The 27,844-nt window shown below is 42.1% G+C and overlaps 1 protein-coding gene across 4 annotated transcripts in view; it reads left to right on the forward strand.

The window, feature by feature from the left end:
- The window catches only part of KCNQ5 (potassium voltage-gated channel subfamily Q member 5), an 866,735-nt gene that overhangs the window by 477,814 nt on the left and 361,077 nt on the right, over positions 1–27,844 (forward strand). For all 4 annotated transcript variants that reach the window (XM_073675560.1, XM_073675562.1, XM_073675559.1 and 1 more), the window contains exon 2: positions 24,478–24,568. In XM_073675560.1, coding sequence (XP_073531661.1) covers positions 24,478–24,568 — 91 coding nt within the window. The remainder of the gene's footprint in view (positions 1–24,477; positions 24,569–27,844) is intronic.

The raw sequence follows: 27,844 nt of genomic DNA on the forward strand, positions 1-27,844 counted from the left end.
CCTTATCACTCCTAAACACTTTTTGCATAATAATTTGGAACGCGGTGTACATGTGCTTTTCCACAAAACACCAGTGGTTCACGTAGTGAATCTTACAGTTCTAACTTGCCAACCGTGGTCTGTATGGAATTGTTCAATAAAGGGCCCAAAATTAAGATAACATAGATGGGAGAGGTCTCTATGAATAGGAATTCCTAAGTATTTGATACCCTGTGAGGGCCAGGCAAAGGGAAAGTTGGACTGGATGGAATCCTATATGGATTTAGGGAGGGAGACATCGAGGGCCTCAGACTTCGCTGCATTGATTTTAAAATTTTACCATGTAACAAAGTGATCTATTTCAGCCATAACAGCAGGGATGGATATATGTGATTGACTGATATATACTAGGACATCATCAGCAAATAGAGAGCACTTGTACTCGGTGCCTCCCATCTCAATCCACCTAATATTGGGGTTATGGCGAATTGATGAGAGCAGGTGCTCCGTCACTAGGATGTATAAGAGAGGGGACAGAGGACATCCCTGCCTTGTCCCATTGGTGATTGTGAAAGGTGATGAAAATGTTCTGACGCACCCCCTGGGCCTTGGGACACCCGGAGCCGGACCCTTTTTGGTGGATGCTGGTGGTTGTAGTCTTCGTGGCGGCGATCCGGTTCCGTGGCTCAGGGCGGTCAAACCAGTGGCGGAACTATTTATGTGGTTTTGATGTTTAAATGTCCGACTACGCCACCCGTGGATTGCGGTCAGAGTGAACCGCCGCTACAGGGCAGACCGCTAAGGCTGGTGTTGTGGGTGCAGCAGAGCGTAGCATAACTCCCCATGGGAGGAGTATAGCCTCAGGGCAGTGTATGCGGAGGATGGGGGTGATGGTGCAGGGCAGCAGCAGTAACGACACGGAGTCAGTGATGCAGTTCAGGGCCTTTACTCACAGTTCTTATTATCCAGACCACGTCTGCAGGAAACTGCTGCCCACGTCGTACTGTGCTCACCAGGTGAGGGGCTCAGACAACTCCCAGATAACTTTGGAGCGCTTCACAGGACCCCCTTTGTGTGTCCTTTGTCTGGCCTTTCTTACCAACACTTCTGTCCGGCTGCCTCGGGCCTCCTCTTGGTAAACTTGGCGCCAGTTTCCCTGACCCTATGTGGTGCCTTCCTAGCGGGTGGAGCAAGGGGCTGCGCCACATAAAATGTCAGAGCCTCCGGTTTCTAGCTGAGGGTCGTTTCCTGCCTCCACTAGTTCGGGGACCGGTCTCCCCCTTTGGCCTGACCCCTCCACGCAGGTGGATTCGGGCGTGCGGTGGCGACTCGCCCGTCCGCACCCCTGGGATCCCTTCATTCCTCGTTCCTGGAGCCTTCTCTGCTCCTCTTCCTTCCTTCTCCCTCTTGCAGGCCTGGGCCTCTGTTACTAGGCCCGCCTCCGGAGCAGAGCTCATGCAGAGCCCCTGCTCCCTGCCACTTCTGCTCAGACTTCTCTGCACTGAACTAAGATGGTGCCCACCTTTTATACTCCCTTCTCAATGCACCCAGGAACTGCTTCCTCCCTGCTCCTGCACTGCAGGGTTCCCCTTCCTCAGTGTTCCCTCCCCCCACTCCAGCCAGGGACAGGGACTGTCGTGCCCATCTCAGGGGCATATTGGTCGCCCTGCCCCACGGCAATGTGGTGTAATGCATGCAGGTGTCGGGTCCTGATCCACACTCCATCCTTATCTGAGAGTGAGATATCACACCTCTGGGTGAGGTGCAATACGTCTGTAGCAACCGAGCCCTCGGTGCTACAGTTCCATTTATCTTCAGCCTAGGTGACGTATTGTGATACAGGGCCGTGATTTTGGCTATAAAAGGGTCCCCTAGACCCCTACCCCAAGCTTTTTAAGAGAATCATATATGGCGTGCCAGGAGACTCTATGGAATGCTTTCTCAGCATCCAACGAGAGTATCTACTTACAAATTTTTAACTGCATCTAGCCCAGGAAATACTTTGTGCCTAGTAGCAGTGTCTGCTAGTCAGCGGATTATCCCGGCTGTTAAGCAAGCTACACCACCTGTAGTTTGGACACTTAATTTTTTCAAAGGAAATGCTTCGGGACCACGGGATACTTAGTGAAGAGCATCAGGAGGCACCCCAAGGCATAGGGGCTGGGACTGGCACTAGGATGCCTTGCGGTGGACAGCCGAGCTCGATCCTTATAAAAGCTTTTTAACTGCAGCAGCTTTAGTGGACGCTACTGGAGCTGGAATTACGCGGCTGCTGGCATGAGACTTGCCCTCCAATAGATCCTTGTAAATGGATTTAAAGTGTATTCATTCAAATTAGAGGGACAATTTAAATTAAAAAGCTTAGAGCTGCCTCCACCACAGGGGGGCTCTCTCGACCCACCAGCGGACAGGCACCAGTATTGGGAGAGGGGGGCTGGCCGTCAGGGTTCACCGCGGCTCTGGCACAAACCCGGCGACACGGAGGTGGCACGGGCAGGAGCGGACTGGCCGTCTCGGCTTCTCACTTTTTGGATTTTAGAAGGGCATGACATGCCTATATCTGTGTCTCCCCCTCCTTTTACTCCCCCACCTCTTTTCTTTTCGCATGACTATATGTACTTGTCACTTTTCCATGTGTTAGTTGTGTCTTCTGAGCAGTTTGTCAGCTTTTGGACACCTTTGAAGGTGTTTTCTATGTGTTTCTATGTGTTTTTGTTTGCCTGCCATTGGTTTTAACGGTGTTCGAAGGTGTTCGACGAACAGTTCGACGAACAGTTCGGCGAACACACGGGTGTTCGACGAACCGAACCGAACTCGAACACTACGGGGGTGGCTCAACACTAGTAAGGATGAGCTTCTTGGACTAGTCCCATCGTCCCAGCTGTGCTTGGAAAAAAAAGAAAATACTGCAGCATTTCGGAGTAAAACATATGAGTTGGCAAAGCGGGATCTGGTCTCTGGTTCAGTCTGATGTTGTTTGGGCTGCATGCATCATGTTACAGGTTCCTTGCAAACTCATTACAAATAAGATTTATGTATGTATTATGGCACCACCTGATGTTCAAAGTGAATAGCAATGAGCACACCCAATTAATGAAATGATTGCTGGTGGACTTGCATGCTCAGATACTCTCCCCACAGTCAGACCCCTGCAGAATATTCCTCTATTCATGGCAGTGAAATAGCTCTATGCTCTGCACAGCTGCAAAGCTCAGTGATTGGCTAAAGTGATGCACAATGTCACATCACCGCTGCCGCCAAAAGATCAAGACCCAGAAATGGTAGGAAGTCAGCAATGGATCTGGGGAGGATGAGGACCTACTTTGTTTGTTATTTCAGGAAAGTGGACCCAAACTTTAATTCCCATAACCAAATTTTATATTAAACTCTTTAGGTTTTGTGAGTTCTTTTCAAATGCAGTATGTTTTAGGTATCATGTTTTCTTCTGACATTTTCTTGAAAAACAACAGGAATAAAACATATAAAGATGTTACAAAAATGCTTGTTTTTTTTGCACTGAAGAAGGAAATGTGTAAGTGAATAAGTCTTTATAGGGTTCATACTAAGATTGCAAATCATCGCCTAAGCTCGTAAGTTGCTGATTTCTAGGGGATCAACCACCATCTTTGTTAATCCCATAGACTTTGAATTGAGCAACTGTGACTGAAGCTTTATTGAAATGTGCAACCTCCAGTGTTCAGCAACTTATCCTGTGGATAGGTGATAAAGTATAATCTTGCTACAATAAGAAAAAAGTTCATCTGCAAATACAGACGCAAACCACTGAGTCAAGTGACGCTGATTTTGGTAGAAAGTAGACTGTCAAAAAACCCTGTAAAATGGTGTAACAACAAAGACAGCTTGATATTGGTTTTGCTGGAAAAATAATTTTTGAAGTCTCTTTTGCTATTTCGGCTTAAGAGGTTTGCCTTTACTATTTCATCAAAGTGAGAAAACTAGAATATTATATTTTGTTAATAAACTGTTCATTTATCCTTTTACATATTGAAGCTATAAGTTGTGTTTATTCAGTCTTCTTTTATGTTTTTCTCTACAGTTCTGCATTAGCAACTGTTCTTTTGATCTTGTAATACAGCAAATGTCCTGTGGATTAAATACAACAATCTCATGAACGTTGAGAATTGCTTTATAACTAAAAGTGTAGCCTAGGCCAAGGGACAGCAAATAATATTCTAGTAGTAAAGGCAATATAGAGGCAGAGTAATAGACTTCCTTGCAAACATTGCTGCGCAGAAGGAAAGTCTAATAGAGTGTATCTGAATCATGGCAAACTCTGAATGATCCATTTGTGGTTTCACACATAATTGCTGGCATCCCAACATTGCATTTTATTACACTGGATATATTTAGCTGAAGCCGAGTGACTCTCTGACCTACAAAGCAGAGAGCAACTATTTCATTTTCTCAAATTGGAAATGTGTGCTCTAATAGCCAAAAAAATATAGATATTAAATTCAGCAATCATATATACTATGTGGGGCTGTGTACCACTCAGTATTCAGTGCACAAACTGCCAACTAGTGCAAAGCTATGTAACAGAATAACTTATTCTTATAGAATAATGAATAATTTATACAATGAAACCCACAGCTGCATGAAAACAATGCAGCCAATGGAAGACACTTATCTTCCTGGACCTGCAAAATCTGTAAGACGGCTATATGCCATTTACAACACTAGTAACTTTTTTGGAAACACATTGGACATTGAACCCCTGAAGCCATTAGAATTCAGGTGTGACCGCTCTCTCTGCAAGCCCTGTAGAGGGGATGTGTCCCTCCTCCGTGCCTGACATTCTCCAGTAGGCTTTGCACTACACTTATTCACCACTAGGGTTGTTAGTCTTGTAGCTAGACAAATCACGTAACTGCTGGGTGTTGCTTCTACACTATATGTGTCCTGTTGTGTATAAATATGTGATTTTTCACATATTGTGTTATACTATATATAGCAATCATACAAAAAGGAGTTTTTTGGCAAAAGATTTGAACACTTTATTGAGCAATAATATAAAATAGACGCACATGATTAAAAAAGGATGATAACCAGACAACCATACCTGAGTGGCATATGCATGAAATATCATAAAATGTAAATAGTATACAGTACAGACCAAAAGTTTGGACACACCTTCTCATTTAAAGATTTTTCTGTATTTTCATGACAATTGTACATTCACACTGAAGGCATCAAAACTATGAATTAACACATATGGAATTATATACTTAACAAAAAAGTGTGAAACAACTGAAAATATGTCTTATATTCTAGGTTCTTCAAAGTAGCCACCTTTTGCTTTGATGACTGCTTTGCACACTCTTGGCATTCTCTTGATGAGCTTCAAGAGGTAGTCACTGGAAATGGTCTTCCAACAATCTTGAAGGAGTTCCCAGAGATGCTTAGCACTTGTTGGCCCTTTTGCCTTCACTCTGCGGTCCAGCTCACCCCAAACCATCTCGATTGGGTTCAGGTCTGGTGACTGTGGAGGCCAGGTCATCTGGCGTAGCACCCCATCACTCTCCTTCTTGTTCAAATAGCCCTTACACAGCCTGGAGGTGTGTTTGGGGCCATTGTCCTGTTGAAAAATAAATGATGGTCCAACTAAACGCAAACCGGATGGAATAGCATGCCGCTGCAAGATGCTGTGGCAGCCATGCTGGTTCAGTATGCCTTCAATTTTGAATAAATCCCCAACAGTGTCACCAGCAAAGCACCCCCATACCATCACACCTCCTCCTCCATGCTTCACGGTGGGAACCAGGCATGTAGAGTCCATCCGTTCACCTTTTCTGCGTCGCACAAAGACACGGTGGTTGGAACCAAAGATCTCAAATTTGGACCCATCAGACCAAAGCACAGATTTCCACTGGTCTAATGTCCATTCCTTGTGTTCTTTAGCCCAAACAAGTCTCTTCTGCTTGTTGCCTGTCCTTAGCAGTGGTTTCCTAGCAGCTATTTTACCATGAAGGCCTGCTGCACAAAGTCTCCTCTAAACAGTTGTTGTAGAGATGTGTCTGCTGCTAGAACTCTGTGTGGCATTGACCTGGTCTCTAATCTGAGCTGCTGTTAACCTGCGATTTCTGAGGCTGGTGACTCGGATAAACTTATCCTCAGAAGCAGATGTGACTCTTGGTCTTCCTTTCCTGGGGCAGTCCTCATGTGAGCCAGTTTCTTTGTAGCGCTTGATGGTTTTTGCAACTGCACTTGGGGACACATTCAAAGTTTGCCCAATTTTTCAGACTGACTGACCTTCATTTCTTAAAGTAATGATGACCACTCATTTTTCTTTACTTAGCTGCTTTTTTCTTGCCATAATTCAAATTCTAACAGTCTATTCAGTAGGACTATCAGCTGTGTATCCACCTGACTTCTTCACAACACAACTGATGGTCCCAACCCCATTTATAAAGCAAGAATTCCCACTTATTAAACCTGACAGGGCATACCTGTGAAGTGAAAACCATTTCCGGTGACTACCTCTTGAAGCTCATCAAGAGAATGCCAAGAGTGTGCAAAGCTGTCATCAAAGCAAAAGGTGGCTACTTTGAAGAACCTAGAATATAAGACATATTTTCAGTTGTTTCACACTTTTTTGTTAAGTATATAATTCCACATGTGTTAATTCATAGTTTTGATGCCTTCAGTGTGAATGTACAATTTTCATAGTAATGAAAAAACAGAAAAATCTTTAAATGAGAAGGTGTGTCCAAACTTTTGGTCTGTACTGTAGGTCTCAAAGGACAAAAAGTGCAACAACAATTCCATGGGAATTTAGGTATAGGTTGGGTATGATCAATGTAATGAACGCAGATCTCACTATGGATATATTGATTACACACCCAAACCAGACCTATGTCATAGTTTCTCAAATAATCATGCCCTTAATATTGCACTCTTACCCATGTAGAGCCAGATAGTCACCAGGACAAAAAACAGAGCCCCAGAAATATGGAATAGAACACAACATAGATACGTTTGTAATACAAATGCAAGCAAACTGATAACCAATGTATTAATAGGTCTCTTTTTTTGTCCTGGGGACTACTATCTGGCTCTACATTGGTAAGAGCATACCTCTATTCCAATGGAATTATTGTTGCACTTTTTGCCCATTGAGACCTATACTATTTACATTATATGATATTTCATGCATATGTCACTTCAGTAAGGTTGTCTGGTTATCGTCATTATTTAATCTTGTGTGTCTATTTAATTTTATTGTTCAATAAAGTGTTCAAATCTTTTGCCAAAAAACTCTTTTTTGCCTGATTGCTATACATTGATCTTTTGAAGTGGCATCTAATACACACTCCAGTTGTTTTGTGGCCGTAATATAGTTTAGGTGTTTTTTTGTCACAATGTCCCTAGTGAATCTATTGCTATTCATTGTGTTATTCTATGCCTGATGAAGAGGCCTGAGTAGTCTCGTAAGTTAGCTTTTTGTTACCACCTTTCCAGTTAGCCATTAAAAGGTATCAAGCACTGAAGACTCTCAAATTTTAAAATTTTTTTACTTTTCTTCTAAGAACCAATGGGTTTCTAGAGATTTTTGAGACATCTAATAACTTGTATGACTGTTCACGATTCAGTCGCTGTAAATGTTGCTGTTCTTCTTGTATCATCTCTTACATAAGTGTTTTCTCATGATGAATATTAGTGGCATGACATTGTTGATACCACATTTGTCCCTAATGACAAATTTTGTCACCTCTTCAAAAGTCTTGAGTAGGCAACACTGGTCCCTCATCAGCTGCCATTGACAAAAAAAAACACACTCCAGTTTGGCTGCTGGATGATATAGTTCACCCTGGCTTTATGCTGCTCGTACGGACACTCCCAACATATGCAGCATTGATTTTCAGTGGGTTGCAATGTCACAAAGTAAGCGGGGTTCTATCGCACCATTCTGTTTTTCCAGCTGGATCCCGGTCCTGCGCTGTTTCCTCTGTACGGACGGCGCTCTTCTCCCTGCTGTCAGTGTAGTGTTGTGCAGCAGGGAACCTGTGCGAAGGCGCCTGTGAGTCACTCTGCCTTCCCCTCACCTGCGCACAAGTTCTCTGCTGCACAACACTACATTAACGGCAGGGAGAAGAGCGCCGTCCTTACCGAGGAAACAGCGCAGGTGCAGGATCTGGCCGGAAACTGCACGTCACAGGTCCCTGTGACGTGCAGTGGAGGTGGGGTGAGTATGGAAATAGGGCTAGTAGGTGGGCATTTTTTGGTATTTAGGGGACGCGAAGCTTAGCAGAAATAATTTAATAAATAATGTATTACACAGCAACCAGACCGCTAATATGGGCCATACAGGAAAGTATAGATTCACATTTCTATCACCTGTATGCCCATATTAGCAGTCTGAAAAGTCCAAGGGGGAGAAAAATTCCCTTTAATTCTGACCAAATACCCAACATCATTTGCTGAAATGCAGCTCCAAACTTGCGAGGAACCTCCACCATGCTTCATTGCTGCTTGCAGACACTTATTGTACCACTCTACAGCAATTTGGAAAACAAACTGCCCTCTGTTAGTAACAAAACTTTTAAAGTTTGACTCATCAGTCCAGAGCACCTGCTGCCATTTGCATGCACCCCAGTTTTTATGCTTTCTTCCATAGTTGGAAATTGCATTATTTCTATGTTAAGTGTATGGTTTTTGGCCGCAATTTTTCCTTGAAGATCACTTCTCGCCAAACTTTTGTGAACAGTAGATGGGTGTAGCTGTGTCCCCCTGATTTTCAAATTCTGAGCTGATGGCACTGCTGTACATCTTCCATTTTTAAAGGGAAGTAAGCATGGGCAAGTGTACTTAGAAGAATTGTTGCTCTGATGCTGTTTTGAACTAAGTAACTCATGTATTGTCCCTGCCCTTAGTTACTGCTCCATGTGTCTATGGTGAAGTTCACTTTGGAGCTCAAATTCAAGTCAAGAAAGCGGCCCACATTCTCCTGCATTTAAGAGCATAGAGCGTGCAACCCTTTCTACAAGAAATAATGGATGCGGGGGATTGTTGGAGTTAGATGTTCTTGATTCATTTAGAGGAGCACTCCTCTTATTGGATCATAATCATCTGAAAAGTGGCAGTGCCTTGGTGCATCTCACCACAAAACTTACTCTGTGGCATTACCCTCATCCCATCCTCGCCTCGCCCTAGTTCTGCCCATTTTGGTGGAGCTGGGCGAGACTAGTGTCAAAAATATCTAAAGTTGCTAAATTTTTACACAGCTCAGCTTTTCAAAGTAGTTCACAACAGAATTCTGGCGTAATCGCTTTAATAAATCTGGGCCAAAATATTTTCATCAGTTAATCAGCCAACATTGTAACTTTAGCAATATTGTATGTATGCTAGTAATACACAAATCCTAGTTACCCTGTCAATCATTACTCTGTTGTTTAAATTTGGATAATGCATTGTCTCTTTACAGACACAGCATATGTCTGATTCTCATCCCACATCTTGTATTTTCTTTGTTTGCTTCCTCCCTCCTACATTAAAATAACACTGTTGTGCTGTCAGCCTAGCAATAAAGAGAAATTTAAATTTGGTTGCCATCTCTATAAAGAGATGCAAAGCGTCATCTCTGGAGTATAAATACAGATTTGTTTCAATTACAGTTTATTTGTGCTGGAGAAAAGATGAAAAAAATAGAATAGATCAGTATATGGAAAAAATTGCTGACTTTCAAACCGGTAACAAATATTCATAGAATCCATAGCTCATGATATGTTTCCCATGGATCAGTCATCATTTTATTCATCTTTTTAATCCATAGGAAACTCAAGCATCCATCCATTAGGCCAGGGGTCTCAAACTCGGCTGGGTATATGGGCCGCACACGGAAAAAAATTTAATTTGGGGGGCCGCATTCTTTGCAGGACAAAGTGACATTTTTAGTGATACTATTTTTCTTTCTATACACCTTTTGAACATTTTTGCTGTTTTATTTTTTATAGCTTGGGTCGTTATGGATGTGGCGATAATAAAACATGCACTTTTTTTGTTTACTTTAGTTTAGATATAAAGCATCATTTTTAGTGGAAAAATATTTTTTCATGCTTTATTTTGAAGTTTTTCTGCCAAAATCTTGTAGTAATGCGCCCCACCCTGGTCTGCATCTTGATATGTCCCCCATCTTTGACCCCATCTTGTCGTAACATTCCATACTGGTCCCCATCTTGTTGTAATGTCTTCCATCCTGGGCCACATATTGTCGTAATGTCACATACCGGTCCCCATATTGTAGATATGTCCTCATCTTGTAGTAATGCCCGATCCTGGTCCCCATCTTGTTGTAATGTCCCCATCTTCTAGGAATGTCCCCAGCCTGGTCCCCATGTTTTAGGACTGTCCCCAGCCTGGTCCCCATGTTTTAGGACTCTCCCCAGCCTGGTCCCCATGTTTTAGGACTGTCCCCAGCCTGGTCCTCATGTTTTAGGACTGTCCCCATCCTGGTCCCCATATTGTTGTAATGTCCCCATCTTCTAGGAATATCCCCAGCCTGGTCCCCATGTTTTAGGACTGTCCCCAGCCTGGTCCCCATGTTTTAGTACTGTCCACAGCCTGGTCCCCATGTTTTAGGACTCTCCCCAGCCTGGTCCCCATCTTTTAGGACTGTCCCCAGCCTGGTCCCCATGTTTTAGGACTCTCCCCAGCCTGGTCCCCATGTTTTAGGACTCTCCCCAGCCTGGTCCCCATCTTTTAGGACTGTCCCCAGCCTGGTCCCCATGTTTTAGGACTGTCCCCAACCTGGTCCCCATCTTTTAGGACTGTCCCCAGCCTGGTCCCCATCTTTTAGGACTCTCCCCAGCCTGGTCCCCATCTTTTAGGACTGTCCCCAGCCTGGTCCCCATCTTGGAGGACTGTCCCTTGTGCCATTCTACACATACAAGAGAAAAAAAAAAGATTCTTCTCACCTGTCCTCCATTCCCTCGGCGTCCTTTCTGCACCTGTGGCCCGCAGGCACCATAGACCCCAATCGCGACCCGGTCCAGGAGCTGCCAGCAGCTGCGCTTCAGTTCAGTGTATTGCCGCGCAGAGACCGGCTCTCTGCATAGCAATACCAATGCCAGCCGCCGGCCTATCAGAGGCCAGCAGCTGACATCTGCACGTGTCAGTGACGTCATATGCCGCTGCGCTGGGACACAGATGTCAGCTGCCGACCTCTGATAGGCTGGCGGCTGACACTGGTATTGCTGTGCAGAGAGCCGGTCTCTGCGCGCCAATACATTGAACTGAAGCGCAGCTGTTGACAGCTCCTGGACCAGGCTGCGATCGGGGTCTATGGTGCCTGCAGGCCGCATGAAGCAGCCTGTAGGGCCACATGCGGCCCGCGGGCCGCTTGTTTGAGACCCCTGCATTAGGCAGTGTTTTTTCTTGCTCCAGTGATAGGCATTCTCCACAATAACATACATTCTGAACTGTGCACCCAATAAATCTATTGTCAAGTTTTTAATTTCATAGGTTATTGGCTCTTTTGACCCTATATACAAAACATGCCTATAGTCTAGAGTTTTAATCTATCAAAAATAATTCAAGGGGTTTGTCCAAGTTCAGAAAAAAATTGCCGGGGGAGGGTGTGGGAATGTGAAAAATATAACCTCTGCTTACCTGTTAAATCGCCCGCCACTCCAGATCCACCACTTTTGTGCTCCATGAGTCTCTGTTTACTTGCCCGCAGAAATGGCAACATGTGGGTACATGTGCCTGCTGTGTCCAATCAGTGGCCTCAGTTTTCATCATCGCTCCTTTTTTGTGTTAGTTCCATTTACGTACAGAAAGATACTTATCTTTCTGAAAAACGACTATGCCTACTTATGGTATAAGCATAGTAATTAAAGAGGGCCTCTCAATTGCTATAATTGTTACCTAGTCTCAATGCTCCTGAATCTGGCATTGTTTTTTAATTTGGTCCTACACCTCTCCATTCCTGAAATATGGCCTCCTCTTTCTTTTAGTACCTTGAATGTGAACCTAGTCTGATTAATCGAGGGATCATGATTCCCAACGCTTTTCCGTGGATGACTTTTCAAGGCTCATACTCTGTGTCTCACAAAACTAGATTTATATGTAAGATGGGTAATAAGGAAGGGAAGGCTATGTCTCAGAAAAGGAGGGGTGCAGGACAAAAAAAAAAACAACAACTCCAGATTCAAGAAAACGGCATCATTTACACTAGGTAAAAAATAAGTATTTATGGCAAGTGACATGTCCTCTTTAAATATATGTCTTTATTTTATATGCTTTTGTATTTTATAGTCTTTCCTTTCAAGCCAAAACTCTGTATTATGCTATTAGACTGGTGAAAGCAAAATAACATGTCATTCTACATGAAGACCTGTAATCTAAATTTACTAGACTTCATCTATGGAAGAAATCTTGTCTTCCATACAGCACTTGTCAAACATTTCTAACGAATGGTAATAACCTTTGCCATATCTCATTTTCCTACATAAACAGCTCTAGCTAAAACTATAAATGGTGGAAAACTTAAGCTGTATGGCTTGCATTATCAAAACTGTTAAACAATTATTTTCCACCCTGTCTGGAAACTGCTATCTGCTTTATGAGAAATGTTGTTCAGATGATTTTGTAACAGGGGTAAAGGGGGGAATTGAAGCGAGATTTGCCATTATAACTGACGTTTTATTTTGGCAATGTTTATACTTTTGAGTCCAATGGAAAATGTCTTATATAATGGGAATATATTATACAATGCATATATGACACTAGGACACAGTAAATCATGGGTACGTAGAATGTCACAGCATATGGCTACAATATATGTTAATAACACAGGTAATCGCAAGTTCCTCATTCCCCCTCTATAGAAATAGGCAGCAGTGCCGATTTTCATGTTCTTATATAAAATAAATATACAACCCGAATTGTATACAGTACAGACCAAAAGTTTGGACACACCTTCTCGTTTAAAGATTTTACTGTATTTTCATGACTATGAAAATTGTACATTCACACTGAAGGCATCAAAACTATGAATTAACACATGTGGAATTATATACGTAACAAAAAAGTGTGAAAAAGCTGAAAATATGTCTTATATTCTAGGTTCTTCAAAGTAGCCACCTTTTGCTTTGATGACTGCTTTGCACACTCTTGGCATTCTCTTGATGAGCGTCAAGAGGTAGTCACCAGAAATGGTTTTCACACGACAGGTGTGCCCTGTCAGGTTTAACAAGTGGGATTTCTTGCCTTATAAATGGGGTTGGGGCCATCAGTTGTGTTGTGTAGAAGTCTGGTGGATGCACAGCTGATAGTCCTACTGAATATACTGTTAGAATTTGTATTATGGCAAGAAAAAAGCAGCTAAGTAAAGAAAAACGAGTGGCCATCATTACTTTAAGAAATGAAGGTCAGTGAGTCCGAAAAATTGGGAAAACTTTGAAAGTGTCCCCAAGTGCAGTTGCAAAAACCATCAAGCGCTACAAAGAAACTGGCTCACATGGGGACCGCCCCAGGAAAGGAAGACCAAGAGTCACCTCTGCTTCTGAGGATAAGTTTATCCGAGTCTCCAGCCTCAGAAATCGCAGGTTAACAGCAGCTCAGATTAGAGACCAGGTCAATGCCACACAGAGTTCTAGCAGCAGACACATCTCTTCAACAACTGTTAAGAGGAGACTTTGTGCAGCAGGCCTTCATGGTAAAATAGCTGCTAGGAAACCACTGCTAAGGACAGGTAACAAGCAGAAGAGACTTGTTTGGGCTAAAGAACACAAGAAATGGACATTAGACCAGTGGAAATCTGTGCTTTGCTCTGATAAGTCCAAATTTGAGATCTTTGGTTCCAACCACCGTGTCTTTGTGTGACGCAGAAAAGGTGAACGGATGGACTCTACATGCCTGGTTCCCACCGTGAAGCATGGAGGAGGAGGTGTGATGGTGTGGGGGTGCTTTGCTAGTGACACTGTTGGGGATTTATTCAAAATTGAAGGCATACTGAACCAGCATGGCTACCACAACATCTTGCAGCGGCATGCTATTCCATACGGTTTGCGTTTAGTTGGACCATCATTTATTTTTCAACAGGACAATGACCCCAAACACACCTCCAGGCTGTGTAAGGGCTATTTGACTAAGAAGGAGAGTGATGGCGTGCTACGCCAGATGACCTGGCCTCCACAGTCACCAGACCTAAACCCAATAGCGATGGTTTGGGGTGAGCTGGACCGCAGAGTGAAGGCAAAAGGGCCAACAAGTGCTAAGTATCTCTGGGAACTCCTTCAAGATTGTTGGAAGACAATTTCCGGTGATTACCTCTTGAAGCTCATCAAGAGAATGCCAAGAGTGTGCAAAGCAGTCATCAAAGCATAAGATGGCTACTTTGAAGAACCTAGAATTTAAGACATATTTTCAGTTGTTTCACACTTTTTTGCTAAGTATATAATTCCACATGTGTTAATTCATAGTTTTGATGCCTTCAGTGTGAATGTACAATTTCCATAGTCAAGAGAATACAGAAAAATCTTTAAATGAGAAGGTGTGTCCAAACTTTTGGTCTGTACTGTATATACACTGTAAAGAAAATAAGAATGCAATGATTTGGAAATCTGTTAAAGTCATATTTTATTTACAATAGAACACAGATCAGAAGTTGAGACTTAGATATTTTCTATTTCATTTGATCAAATTAACTCATTTAGAAATTTATAGCAGCAACACATCTCAAAAAAGATATTATTTGCAGAATGGAGTACCTGTCCCATTGGGAAGATAGGAACCACTCAGCTTTCAAAAAGATCTGGTCCCCTTGGTGCTCCAAAGATGCCATCTCCTTTCCAATTCCCAGGCTCCTCACCTACACATTCATCTACTGTCAACCTTCATTATAAACCTCATAGACTTAGTCTCATTATTTAGACAGGACATCAAATATACTATTTAGGTTTTGGTTTGCGTAGCTCACTTACTCGCTCCACTACCTTCCTTTTCCTCTATAGAACTTGATATGTTCAAAAACTAAAAATGTCACCCCCTCCCTTATACACTTCTGCTATATTCTATAGATGCATTTACATATAGCTATACATTCTTATACACTTCATAGTTATATCTAAAACTGCGCAGATTAAGCTGGACATTTAACACAGTAACGTTTACACGGCCAGAATTATCTCTGTAGAAATGTCACAACTGTAGAGTTGCAGACTTTATGACATGAAATGCTTTGATTCAAAAGATACTTTTTGTTTCCAATAAGTGTACTGACTGATATGATGTTTATTCCTTTATTGCACAACCACGACTTCTTGTTAATAAATACATAATACATAAAAAAGATAGTCAATAAAGAAGCCTCAATTACTGGCCAATGTGACAGCTGTATTGGTGCCTACCCTTCTTGTCTCTACTTCTGTTGCCAAGTGCCACCACACTCTGGTTGCAGACGATACAGGCTAACAATTTTAGTTCTGTGTCTTTTGTGACTTGTAGTATCGCCCAGGCTGGGAGCTCAATAGTTAACTTTTGTCTGTGTTTGATCCATCCTGTGTGGCCTGGGTGGAGCTGAAAGCTATTTAAACTCCTGAAACCCTGCTCTCCACTGCCAGTTATAATTTGACTAACTTAAGTGAACTCCTATGTGCCTTGCTTGCATTCCCAATGGATATGCCTGATTATTACTTTGGCTCATTTACTGACTATTGTTCTGACTTATGATTATATCCCTACATGTACCTCTTGGTCTTGGCCTGGCTACATGACCATTCTTTTTGCCAGCCTGCATTAATGTCAGAGCAACTACAAGGATCTGAAACAGAGTGACTTGCACTAGGTCTGTCCATCATAGTCATTTTTAGTGCTGTGTGTGTGTGTGAGTGTGTAAGACACATCTAAATTAAAAGAGGTTGTTCCATAAACAACATATATCACCTACCTATAGGATACATGTTAACATTTAAAATGTATGACCACTGAAGGTCCAGCTGCTGAGATGTTCATGTATCCTGAAAAAGATGGTTCAAATTACCCCATGTAAATGAAGCAGTGGTGAGCATGTGCAACCACAAATCCTATAGGCAATGAATAAACCAGTGGTTGCACATGCTCCTACACCTTCACTTTACACAATAGACTTTGGTACCCCATACCTGTGATCTATGGAGGTCACAGCAGTCTTACCCCAGAAATGATACATTTATCATCTATAGTTTGGATAAATGATATGTTTATGGAGGAAACCCTAAATCATATTCTAGCTTGCTAGTTAGTATCTTCTGTTATCAGTTTTTGATATTTCAGCCCAATATGTTTGCCATGGAGGCACAGTGACGATTTCTGTTCTTGGGGTATTGTGGTTAGTTTCATTTTGGGTGAACTATAGTTAGCTTCATTACAATGTCACTCTGTCTGGGATTATAAATTTAGGGCACTCTGGTTGTTACTGCAATGGTTATTAAAGGGTATGATATTTGGCGGCTAAGAAATAGTGTCCAGCACTAAGCTTGTATGTGGAATTGGGATTTCAAGACTATTGTTTTTTTTGCTTAGTGATTTGGATAAATTTAACTTTAAAATGTAAAGGTATTATAGCCCACAGCCCAATATGTTTGGCTATTGCTCATTGTACTGTGCCACGGTGCATGTACAGCTCACTGAAGCCTACTTATCGGCCACAGCATATGTAGAGCAATAACCAATGGGAAAAACAATAAATTATAGTTTTAAGTTTCACTTTATCGCAATACAAAGAGCATCATCTGTTTGAAAAACAGAGCTGAAGAAAAAAACTATTGTAATAAAATGCTCTATTTCTAATAACTTCATGAGCTTTCAAAAATTATCCAACCAGTCATTTATTGTGTACACGAGGTTATACCAGGTTAATAATTGTAGTTTGTCTATTTATCTTATTATTATTATTATTATTATTATTATTATCATCATCATCATTTTCTTGTTAAATGTCATTTTAGGTGTCCAGTAACATATTTTAAGGGCTCATTAATAAACTAAAATATGTTAAGATTTTCTAGAATACACAAATCAGCCATAACATTAAAATCACTGAAAGATGAAGTGAATAACATTAATTATCTTTTTATATTGCCATTTCTCAAAGGGTGAACATATAAACAGTCATTTCTTAAAGGGGTTTTCCCACAAACAAAAGTTCATTTTAATTAATAGATCTTGGAATAATAATAATTTCCACAATTGGATGTGTTTAAATAAAATGTTCCTGTGCTGAGATAATCTTATAAATGTGCCCCTGCTGTGTACTGTGTAATGGCTGTGTCTGACTGTACAGGAACATGGTCTGATCATACCACAGCTCCTGGGCATGGGAAGAAGGAAGAGAAAGTATACACACAGGACAGCACAGGATCACAGCTGATTCTTTTTGTGAGATAAAACATGCCTGTTTTTAAAAAATGTTTTACTTCAAAGAAAGAATCAACTACAATCATCTGCTGTAATGTCTGTATACTCTTTTGCCTCCTCCCCTGCCCATGAGCTGTGGTATGTTCCTGCACGGTCAGACACAGCCATTACACAGTACACAGCAGGGGCACATTTATAAGATTATCTCAGCACAGGAACATTTTATTTAAACACATCCAATTGTGGAAGTTATTATTATTCTAAGATCTATTGATTAAAATCAACTTTTGTTCATGGGAAAAACCCTTTAAAGTTGATGTGTTAGAAACAGAAAAAAATGAGGAAGCATAAGGATTTCATCAACTTTTGTATGGGTCAAATTGTGATGTCTAGATGAGTGTTCCTCAACTCCAGTCTTCACATCCCCCAACAGATCATGTTTTCAGGATTTCCTTAGCATTGCACAGACAGTGCAATTATCACCTGTGCAATACTAAGCTAGTTCTTAAAACATGATCTGTTGGTGGGCCTTGAGGACTAGAGTTAAGGAACACTTGTCTAGACATCTGGGTCAGATTACCTTTTACAGAGCAGGTCTTGTTTGCTGTTTCCACTATGCAGCCATTAGTATCTATCAAAAGTAGCCCAAGAAAGGGCAGCTGGTGAACTGTCCACATGGTAATGGGTCACCAGATCTTGTTGATGCACGTGTGCAGTGAAGGCCACCCCAGTGTATCTGTACATGGAAAAATATAAATAACCTTCACGCATTCATCTCGCCAGCACTCATGTGGCGGGACTCTAAATTTTTCTTCATTTTTTTTTTATATATTATGTGTCCTAATTTTTTTTTTCCCCACTGCTTTTAATTTCATCTCGTGCTCTGTCCTTTTATCATTATATAGCATAAGGGATGCCTTACATTGACAATGAACAGCACAAACAACGAACACTGAGTCACAAAGCAAAGAACTACAGACACTAATGTATTACATTAAAATGTTTTAAGTGGTCTGAATCCATTTGAATGTTTATATCACTGTACTTTATCAGATTGTTACTTTCGGAAAGTGAGAGATTTGATAAATGTGTAATGCTGAGTGTAAAAATGAATATCCGCTCCACGCCTCCATTGTCAGAAGTTTCTGCCTTTATTCTCTACTCTGTAAAAACAATTTAGTTACAGTTTGTCAAAAATTCAACCCCTTTATAAAAAGGGCCTGTCACCAGGTCAAAAGTGGGCAGTTTTTACTCTTATTTTATTCCTACTGCTCCCTTGAGTATTCCATTTTTTTCTTATTTTTTATAATTCCACTATACAGTTCCAGAGATTTGAGCCTTTTTATGTAGTCCTAATTTTTATCGTCTTTAATAAGGGGGCATTGCCCAGAGGATAACAATGCAGTGTAGTCTAACGGCACGTCCCCAGAGAATCCTGAGAGCCATGTACCATTGGTAAAGACCTTAAAAATTAGCATTAACATACTGTATCTCTGGAACTGTATGGTGGTTTAATAAAAAACCTCAGTATTCATTTCTCAGACAATCAGCGAGAATAAAATAAAAAACAGGTTGCACTGTAAAGTGTTAACAGATCTACTCAACTATTGGTAGACATGCTCTTGTTAAGGTGTTAGTTCAAGAAATGTGTTCTGGAGTCTCTTTGTGCATTGTATTGTTGTATTACAACAAAGAATTAGATTCAGCCTCAATGAATTTTGGATAAGGAGAACTTTCACACATTATTTTGCTGAATAGTAGAGATGAGCGGTGTTCGACTCGAACTGTTCGCCAATCTCAAATTCAAGCTGTTTTGGGCGGTGTTCGAGACGTTTGACGAACTTGAATGATTTGCAAAAAATTCGGCTGTTCGAGGTTATGTTCGATAACTGTTCATGCACCAAAAGCGTAACCGAATTTTTTCACAGTAATACTATTAATTAGTAATGAGCGAGCATGCTCGCCATTGCTCGGTACTCGCCCGAGCATCTCAGTACTCGAGATGCTCGGAGCTCGCCGAGTACTTGCGCGATGCTTGGGCGGGAGCTCAGGTTCCCGTCCTGCTTGTTTGACGCTATTTAGAGCAGCAATCATGCAGGGATTGTCTGCCACTCACTGTAATGTCACAGCCATGGTGGTTGTGGCATTACAGTGATTGCCCAAATCTATGGGAACAGTGCTCACAGTGAAACATGAAAAGCCGGCAATTCATCAGCGGCATACACCGGTACCCGACAATTTAGAACAGAAAGAATAGAGCATCACACATAGATTAGATAGATAGAAACATGTCAGTCACATATATAATAAGTACAGTGACAGTGTTGGTTATTGTACTGGTCATTTAGTGTTAAAATAAAGGATTTATTAAAAAAAAATTGGCGTGGGGTTCTCCGTAATTTTAGTCTCTAGCGGAGGTTAAGCAGACGGCTGGGGCAGATGTTTAAAGCCTGGGAAGGGGGTAATACCCACGGAGCTTCCCAGGCTACTAATATCAGCCCCCAGCTGAATACCTAGCCTTTACTAGCTATTAAAATGGGGGACTCAAACAAAAAATGATGTGGGGTCCCCCCTATTTTAATAGCTAGCAAAGGCTAGGCAGACAGCTGGGGCTGATATTAATAGCCCAGGAAGGGTGCCATGAATATTGGCCCCCTCCCAGGCTAGAAACACCAGCCGTCAGCCACCCCAGAAATGGCGCATCCAATTCTGGCACTTAGCCTCGCTCTTCCCTCTGCTCTGTAGCGGTCGCAGTGGGGTAATAGGGCTGGGGTTGATGTCAGCTTATAATGCCAGCTGACATCAAGCCCAGGTTAGTAATGGAGAGGCGTCTATGAGACGCCCCCATTACTAATCCCATAGTGAAAGTTAAAAAAAAAACACCCAGAATAAAGTCCTTTAATTGAAATAAAGACACAATTCTTTAATGTTCTATATTAAACTCTACTTACCGTCACGCCCATTCCAGCTGAAGCCAACGATCTCCTGCAATAAAAGTAAAATAATAAACCAACCTCATCCTTACATTTCCATGGTTCCCAGTACGGCTTCAGCTCTGCTACTTTGACATGACAGGCTGGATCGCAGCAGAAAGCTGCCATCCAGCTTGCCATGCCACAGACACTGAGAAGCGCAGGCATGCTTGTGCTCCTCAGTGTCTCGCTGTGACGGCATCCAGATGAGCCGAGTTCATGTCCAATGAACTCAGCTCACCTCATGCACATCACTGACAGCGTGGGAGAATTCTCCTGCGCATGCGGTGCAGGCAAATGATGTCACCGCTTGAGCAGGAGAATTCTCCCCCTGGGATTGCATTGAGATGGCAGGCTGGATGGTAGCAGAACACTGCCATCCAGCTTGTCATCCTTTAGAGATATTGCCTGCGCTCCACATTGTCTCTGAAGGATGGCATGCTGGATGGCAGCGTTCTGCTACCGTCCAGCCTGCAATGTCAATGCCATCCAAGCGTGGGAAAATTCTCCTGCTCAAGCGGTGACATCATTTGCCGGCACCACATGCGCAGGAGAATTCTCTCACGCTGTCATTGACGTGCATGAGGTGAGCTGAGTTCATTGGACATGAACTCGGCTCATCTGGATGCAGTCACAGCGAGACACTGAGGAGCACAAGCATGCCTGCGCTTCTCAGTGTCTGCGGCATGGCAAGCTGGATGGCAGCTTTCTGCTGCGATCCAGCCTGTCATGTCAATGTAGCAGAGCTGAAGCCATCCTGGGAACCATGGAAAGGTAAAGATAAGGTTGGTTTATTATTTTACTTTTATTGCAGAAGACATTGGCTTCAGCTGGAATGGGCGTGACGGTAAGTAGAGTTTAATTTTCAACATTAAAGAATTGTGTCTTTATTTCAATTAAAGGACTTTATTCTGGGTGTTTGTGTTTTTTTTAACTTTCACTATGGGGTTAGTAATGGGAGCGTCTTATAGACGCATCTCCATTACTAACCTGGGCTTGATGTCAGCTGGCATTATAAGCTGACATCAACCACAGCCCTATTACCCCACTGCCACCGCTACAGAGCAGTGGGAAGAGCGAGGCTAAGTGCCAGAATTGGCGCATCCTGTGGATGCGCCATTTCTGGGGTGGCTGACGGCTGGTGTTTCTAGCCTGGGAGGGGGCCAATATTCATGGCACCCTTCCTGGGCTATTAATATCAGCCCCCAGCTGTCTGCCTAGCCCTTGCTAGCTATTAAAATAGGGGGGACCCCACGTTATGTTTTTCGGGGGTCCCCCATTTTAATAGCTAGTAAAGGCTAGGTATTCAGCTGGGGGCTGATATTAGTAGCCTGGGAAGCTCCGTGGGTATTACCCCCTTCCCAGGCTTCAAACATCTGCCCCAGCCGTCTGCTTAACCTCCGCTATAGACTAAAATTACGGGGAACCCCACGCCAATTTTTTTTTAATAAATCCTTTATTTTAACACTAAATGACAAGTACAGTAACCAACACTGTCATTGTACTTATTATATATGTGACTGACATGTTTCTGTCTATCTAATCTATGTGTGATGCTTTATTCTATTCTATTCTGAGCAGTTTGTCAGCTTTTGGACACCTTCGAAGGTGTTTTCTATGTGTTTTCTATGTGTTTCTATGTGGTTTTGTTTGCCTGCCATTGGTTTTAACGGTGTTCGACGGTGTTCGACAAACCATTTGACGAACCGTTCGACGAACATGCCAGTGTTCGACGAACCGAACCCGAACACTACGGAGGTGGCTCAACACTACTGAATAGTTGTTGTTATTACATATACAAATTTGGGCTAATATTAGACTTTAGCCAGGGTAACTTTTTAGTCATTACTTTTTATCAAGTGAGTATAAGCTTAACTCCAATATAGCAAAAAAAAATTTTCAACTATAAGAATTTCGAATGGAATTTTTAGATTTAGTACGCCTTTAAATACAGTGATATAAGTATTGAGTCATTTAACATGTTTGAAATAAGTGGGAATCAATAATATAGGAAGTCCATCAGTGCTCCTTTGACCAAATAATCACCTCTCACAAGAGACGTGATTTTAATATTCCCATAAAAGATGTGATCAGATGACAAGCGTGCTTTTGCTAATTTGACTGATGACCATGTTACATGGACCAATAGTCAAGAATGGATGTTTATATGAGTATTTCTTCCCCCAAATCATCTGCCCATGACAAAATTGCTTTAAGTGACACTAAGGTAACACTAAATCTCAAACTCCATTATTTCCCTTTGATATTTAAATTAGAGGGAAACTATCAGTAGGCTCAACCATTCTAAGCCGTCTATAGGTCTATGTAGGTCATAGGAAGCTGAATAAAATAATACCCTGATATCTGCATATTCCAGAGACATCCACAATTTTCTTATATGTAAATGAGCTGTTCCAGGCTATGGGTCGGACACTGATCTGCATGAGAATCTGCTTTCAGAGATTATTTTAATAAAAGGTGGCATTACCAGTGAGATATGTAATAGCCGCTCTCTGCTCTCCTGATCTCACTGCAGAGCTGTGTGTGACTTTAACTGACACATCTGCAGGTTCCTCTCAGCTTCAGCTTCCATCTCACAGGCAGACAGGGTTACTTTACTGTTGCAATACAGCAGAGCTCAGAAAGCTGCGGCAGATGTATCTGTAAAGAGACAAAGTTCAGTTCCTCAGTTGTGTTTTAGTTACATGTCTCACACTGGTAACTCTCTCTTTTTATTTACAATAAGCTCTGGAGGCAGATTCTCAAGGAGATCAGTGTCCAGCCCATAGATCTTAATAGCTCATTTATATATAAGAAAATGTGGATTTCTCTGGAATAAGAAGTCAGATCGCAGATATCAAGGTATCACTTTATTAAGCTTCCTATGATCTACATGCCCATATAGACAGCATAGGAGGGTTGATCCTACTGACAGATTCCGTTCAACACAATCTGTTTTGATGTTCATCATGATTTTGGGCTAGATTGTTAAAAAGATGGAAAATAAGATTAAAAAGGTGGCCATTAACTGTTTGAGTTTCAGATCTTACCTGAAAAAAACATAATCCTGAATCTTAACAGTGTTGTCTGGCCATAGTAAAAACTATACAGGCACCATGCATGGGGTGAAAATAACAAATTAATGTATATTCACTTGTTCTCACTCTTGTGTATCCAGAATAGACAGATCAGACCATCAGACCAATGAGGCCTGTGATTGGCTGCAGTAATCAGTTGACTATTACCCCGTGTCACCAGAGAAACATCTGATGACCCGCTGTTCTAGTCAGCTGACTGTATCAGCCAATCACAGACCTCAGAGGTGCTGTAACAGAAGAACAGTGATGTCATGGCTTCTAGTCTGGCACAGTCCACTGGAGTATCCTGTGTTGAATCCCCAGAGATGACAGCAGCTGAGAATACATCAATTTATTATTATCATCCCATGCATGGTGCCTGTACAGTTTTTACTATGGCTGGACAAGCCCTTTAAATACACTGTGGGTGAACATTTTTCTCTACTCTTCTCAAGACAGTTGTCTTCTCTGCCTTGTCCTGACCTGGGCTGAATCTGTAGAGATCTTTAGGCTTTGATAACGATTTTGTATTAGATACTGATAGATCCCCATAACTTATAATGGGCATGTCAGGTTTCAGAATTTGTAAGTGATAAAATGGTAAAGCATGCCCCTCCATGGCCATGAAACAGCAATGAAAACTTGACAGACACAGAACTCAATTGTTTCATTTTCACGGACGAAGTTGCAGTTGTATCAGACTTTGGGGCAAGAAGTTTCTGGAGTTTTCTTTTGGGTGGCAAAACACTGTGGTGGCTTCCTTTTTACCTACTGTCTTGTTATACTTTGTGGATTCTTTTTTTTATACAGAGCATCTGTAATTTAGGTCTACTGTCCATCACTTGTTTGTTTCTCAGGTAAAACTAGTTACGCTGCATTACTAATTAAGTCCACAATCAAAATAAAATGGAGGGCCTATTCAGACTCTACTGCGTTGAACCTCATAAACTGTAGTTACACCCCTGTGCATACTGGTTAATTCATGAGTACAATGTATGCTAATGTGCAATAACTTACATTTATAATACTGTTTTTAATCTAAGAGATTTAATAAAAAAAACTGACATATATTTGTTTCTCTTTTTTTTTTACAGCTTTCTTCTTGTCTTCAGTTGCTTAATTTTGTCTGTGTTTTCCACCATCCCTGAACATCAAGAGCAAGCTTCATATTGCCTCTTTGTCCTGGTAGGTGACGCAATGTTATACATGGTGACAAACTGTGAAGTCAAAGTTCACAGCAAACAATCCTAAATACTCTAAAACATTATTTTTCAGAAAGTATATAAATAGATGTCAATTTATAAAAAGATGCTCTAAATTTGTAATAAAACTGTGTGCCATGTCAATCTTCAAAATTCCCTGAGCCCAGGAAATGTGGATCAGTCTATACATAAGATTCAGTACCAGAAGATTCTCTGAGGGCCCACTCTTTGACGTAATGTCCAACATCCAGCAACCTCCATTTTCTCTTTTTTTTATTTAAGTATATCACATAAATATGGGCACAGTTCAATAAGACTGGTGTTTTGCATGCCCGTCTTAATGATGTGTTCTCAAGTTTGAAAGTTATCTCTAGGGGTCCAACCGCCATGGCCCCCATTGGCTGTAAGGAGCAGAGGTCGATCATCAACACTGCCTCTCCATTCATTCTAATAGGAGCGTCAAAGATCACCCGAGCAGTGCGCTTGCTAATCTGGTGCTCTCATTAAGAATGAATACAGTGGTAATGTGCCTCTCCATTCAGAGTTACGGTTCTTGGGATCGATAGTCGGACTCCCAACACTAGGAAAAAGGGATAGGGGATAACTTTTAAACTTGAGAACACACCTTTAATGAAGTGGCCACCGGAATAACATATACCTAATTCATTAAGAGGTGCACGCCAATTAAGAATTAGGCAAGAACTGAAGTACATTTCTGGTGTAATTTAAACCGTCTAGTGGCGTTGGCTCCGTCCTGCCCCAGCTGCGCCCAATTTGGCACAAAAATGGCAAAAGTCACTGAATTTTTGCACAATTACGACTTTGAAAAATTGTTGCGATATTTTTAAGTGTTTTACGCCAGAATTCTGGTGTGAACATCTTGATGGATCGGGCTCTGTATGTATTTATAATTTATTTTTTTTACTGGTTGTCTTTGTGTAGATTAGATTAGTCAAATATACTATTCTATACAGAAAAAAGTAAATTGATGTATGTGAGGCCTACGTTTTTTGGTGCATAACCCAAATGTACACGGCCAATATAGCATGAAAGTACCCTTAATTTGAAACAGAAATCTTTACTACTATGATTGATGAATGTTTTTTGTGTAAAATCATGTTATTCCTAGGTCAGCTTATAGTAATGTGAGGGCATGGTATAAAATGCTTATAAGATCATACACAAGAAAAATTATATTTAATTTGATTTGGTTGAAAATCCTTTGAGTGAAAGGGGTTGTCCACTACTCAGAGAAGTCCTTCTTATATACTGTATTCCCAAGTGTAAAATTAAAAAAAAAAGCAAATAAACAGATATTCACTTCCAGCACCAATACTGTAAAGGCTGGGTCACAAGTTCAATATATGGGGAGTTTTTTACCTCAGTATTTGTAAGCTAAAATCAGGCGAGGAACAATCAGAGGAAAAGTATAATAGAAACAAGTCACTACTTCTGTATTTATCACCCACTCCTCGTTTTGGCTTACACATACTGAGGTAAAATACTGATCAAATACTGATCGTGCGAACCTGGCCTTACAATGATGTCAGCAATGGGTATCCCAGCACTCTCTCCCGACACTGTAATGCCACGTGAGTGCTGCAGCCAGTTGGTAAGACTGCTAACAACCTGCAATTCTCACTCTTCCTTCAGATGAAACTCAGATGTCAGAGGGAAGTATGAGACCTGCAGCTCATTAGCAGCCACTGCTCAAGTGACATAATGTCTCGTGAGTGCTGGGAGTCCTGGCGCCAAGTTCGCTAATACAGCACTGATATGGGAGGTGAATATGTGCTATTATATCAGTAGTAGTGTTGATCGAGCACTAAATGCTCAGGTGCTTGAAGCTCGGGCAGAGCTCACCGTGATACTTGGGTGCTCAACCCGAGCAACGAGCCCAATGTTAGTCTATGGGAGACCTGAGCATTTTTGCGGCGGCACCCCCGGCAGTCTGTAGAAAGCCTAAAAAGTGCCCAAAACGATAGTGACAGTGCTCAAATGACATGGGGACAGCATGGGGATCGCCCCAGGAAGCATTTCTAACCCCAGGTCACTGCTGTCAACAACATGGTCAGGGGTATTAAGCCACTTTTACGGGCTCACAATAAAACGTTCAAAAACTAAAGTGAACTGTTTTCCTGTGAAATATGTTAAGGAACATCCTTTCCAGGGTAAAGACTTATGTAAAAGGTAAAATCAATAACCAAAACAAAAATACTCCTCCACACCTTGCACTATGTTCACAAGTAGCATTTTTTATGCGTTTTTGCACTTTTGTATTGCTTTCAACCGTGACAAATGCATTCACCGAGAAATGTAATTTTAACATTTTACAACCTTATCTGGCCATGTGCTGTGTGACACATGCATACAGTGCTGAAAAGACATGGGAACAGCATGGGGAAGACCCCTGGAAGCATTTCTGACACCCAGGTCACTGCCTAAAAGTGTGCCCATCAGACGTGATCCTTGCCGCATCAGAAGATGCAGACTTGCAACTATCCCCGTGCAAGTCCTTGTCCCAGGGCAGTGTTCAATTGTACCTCCCCTATTCCTTGCAATGCAAGCGCAAGTATGCAGCCTGCCACCCACCCACCCCCAGGCTGCAATACCATACTGCTTGCTTGCACTTGAAATTGGGCCTTTTAGGCATGTGGAGGCGGAATCTGGCTATGTCGGCGGCCTGGTATCCATACTCAGTCCCCAGCCGCCCGGCGGCCGGGTGTCCACGCTTGGTCCCCAGCCGCCTGGGGGGCGACCAGGTGTCCATAAACGGTCCCCAGCCGCCCCTATTTGTCCCGATGCGCCTTATACACAAGCGCGCATACCAAAACATTACCTGTGCCCTCCCCAGTGCATTTCGTGGGAAGGACAGCCTAACCACAAACACCTGGACAAGTGAGTGTGGCTAGGGATGGTCCATCTCACTGACGCCTTCACATTGGGTTAATATTGTGGAAGTCGGGACACAGTTAGACACTGGGATGCAACACGTCCTCCAGATATAGAGGATTGCGGGTCCTGGGTCAATCAGGCTTCAACACAAAGTTCAGAAGGTAGACAGCAGCAGTGGTCAGCCTCCTACACAACGAGTAAATTATTCATGATCATGAGGCCATCCATCTCCTTAGCTTTCTGTTTCTTGGAATGCAAGCGTATGTATGTAGTAGCGGCTAGGCCTGAGGTGGTCAGCGTTTTGGCTCATATCCTACCTCCTCTGAGTATTGCTGGATGTTCTCCTGCTACTATCCCAGTTCTA

Source organism: Phyllobates terribilis, unplaced genomic scaffold (assembly GCF_046119375.1).
Source record: "Phyllobates terribilis strain yellow unplaced genomic scaffold, ASM4611937v1 Scaffold_3__8_contigs__length_932513732, whole genome shotgun sequence".
NCBI classification, from domain to species: Eukaryota; Metazoa; Chordata; class Amphibia; order Anura; family Dendrobatidae; genus Phyllobates; species Phyllobates terribilis.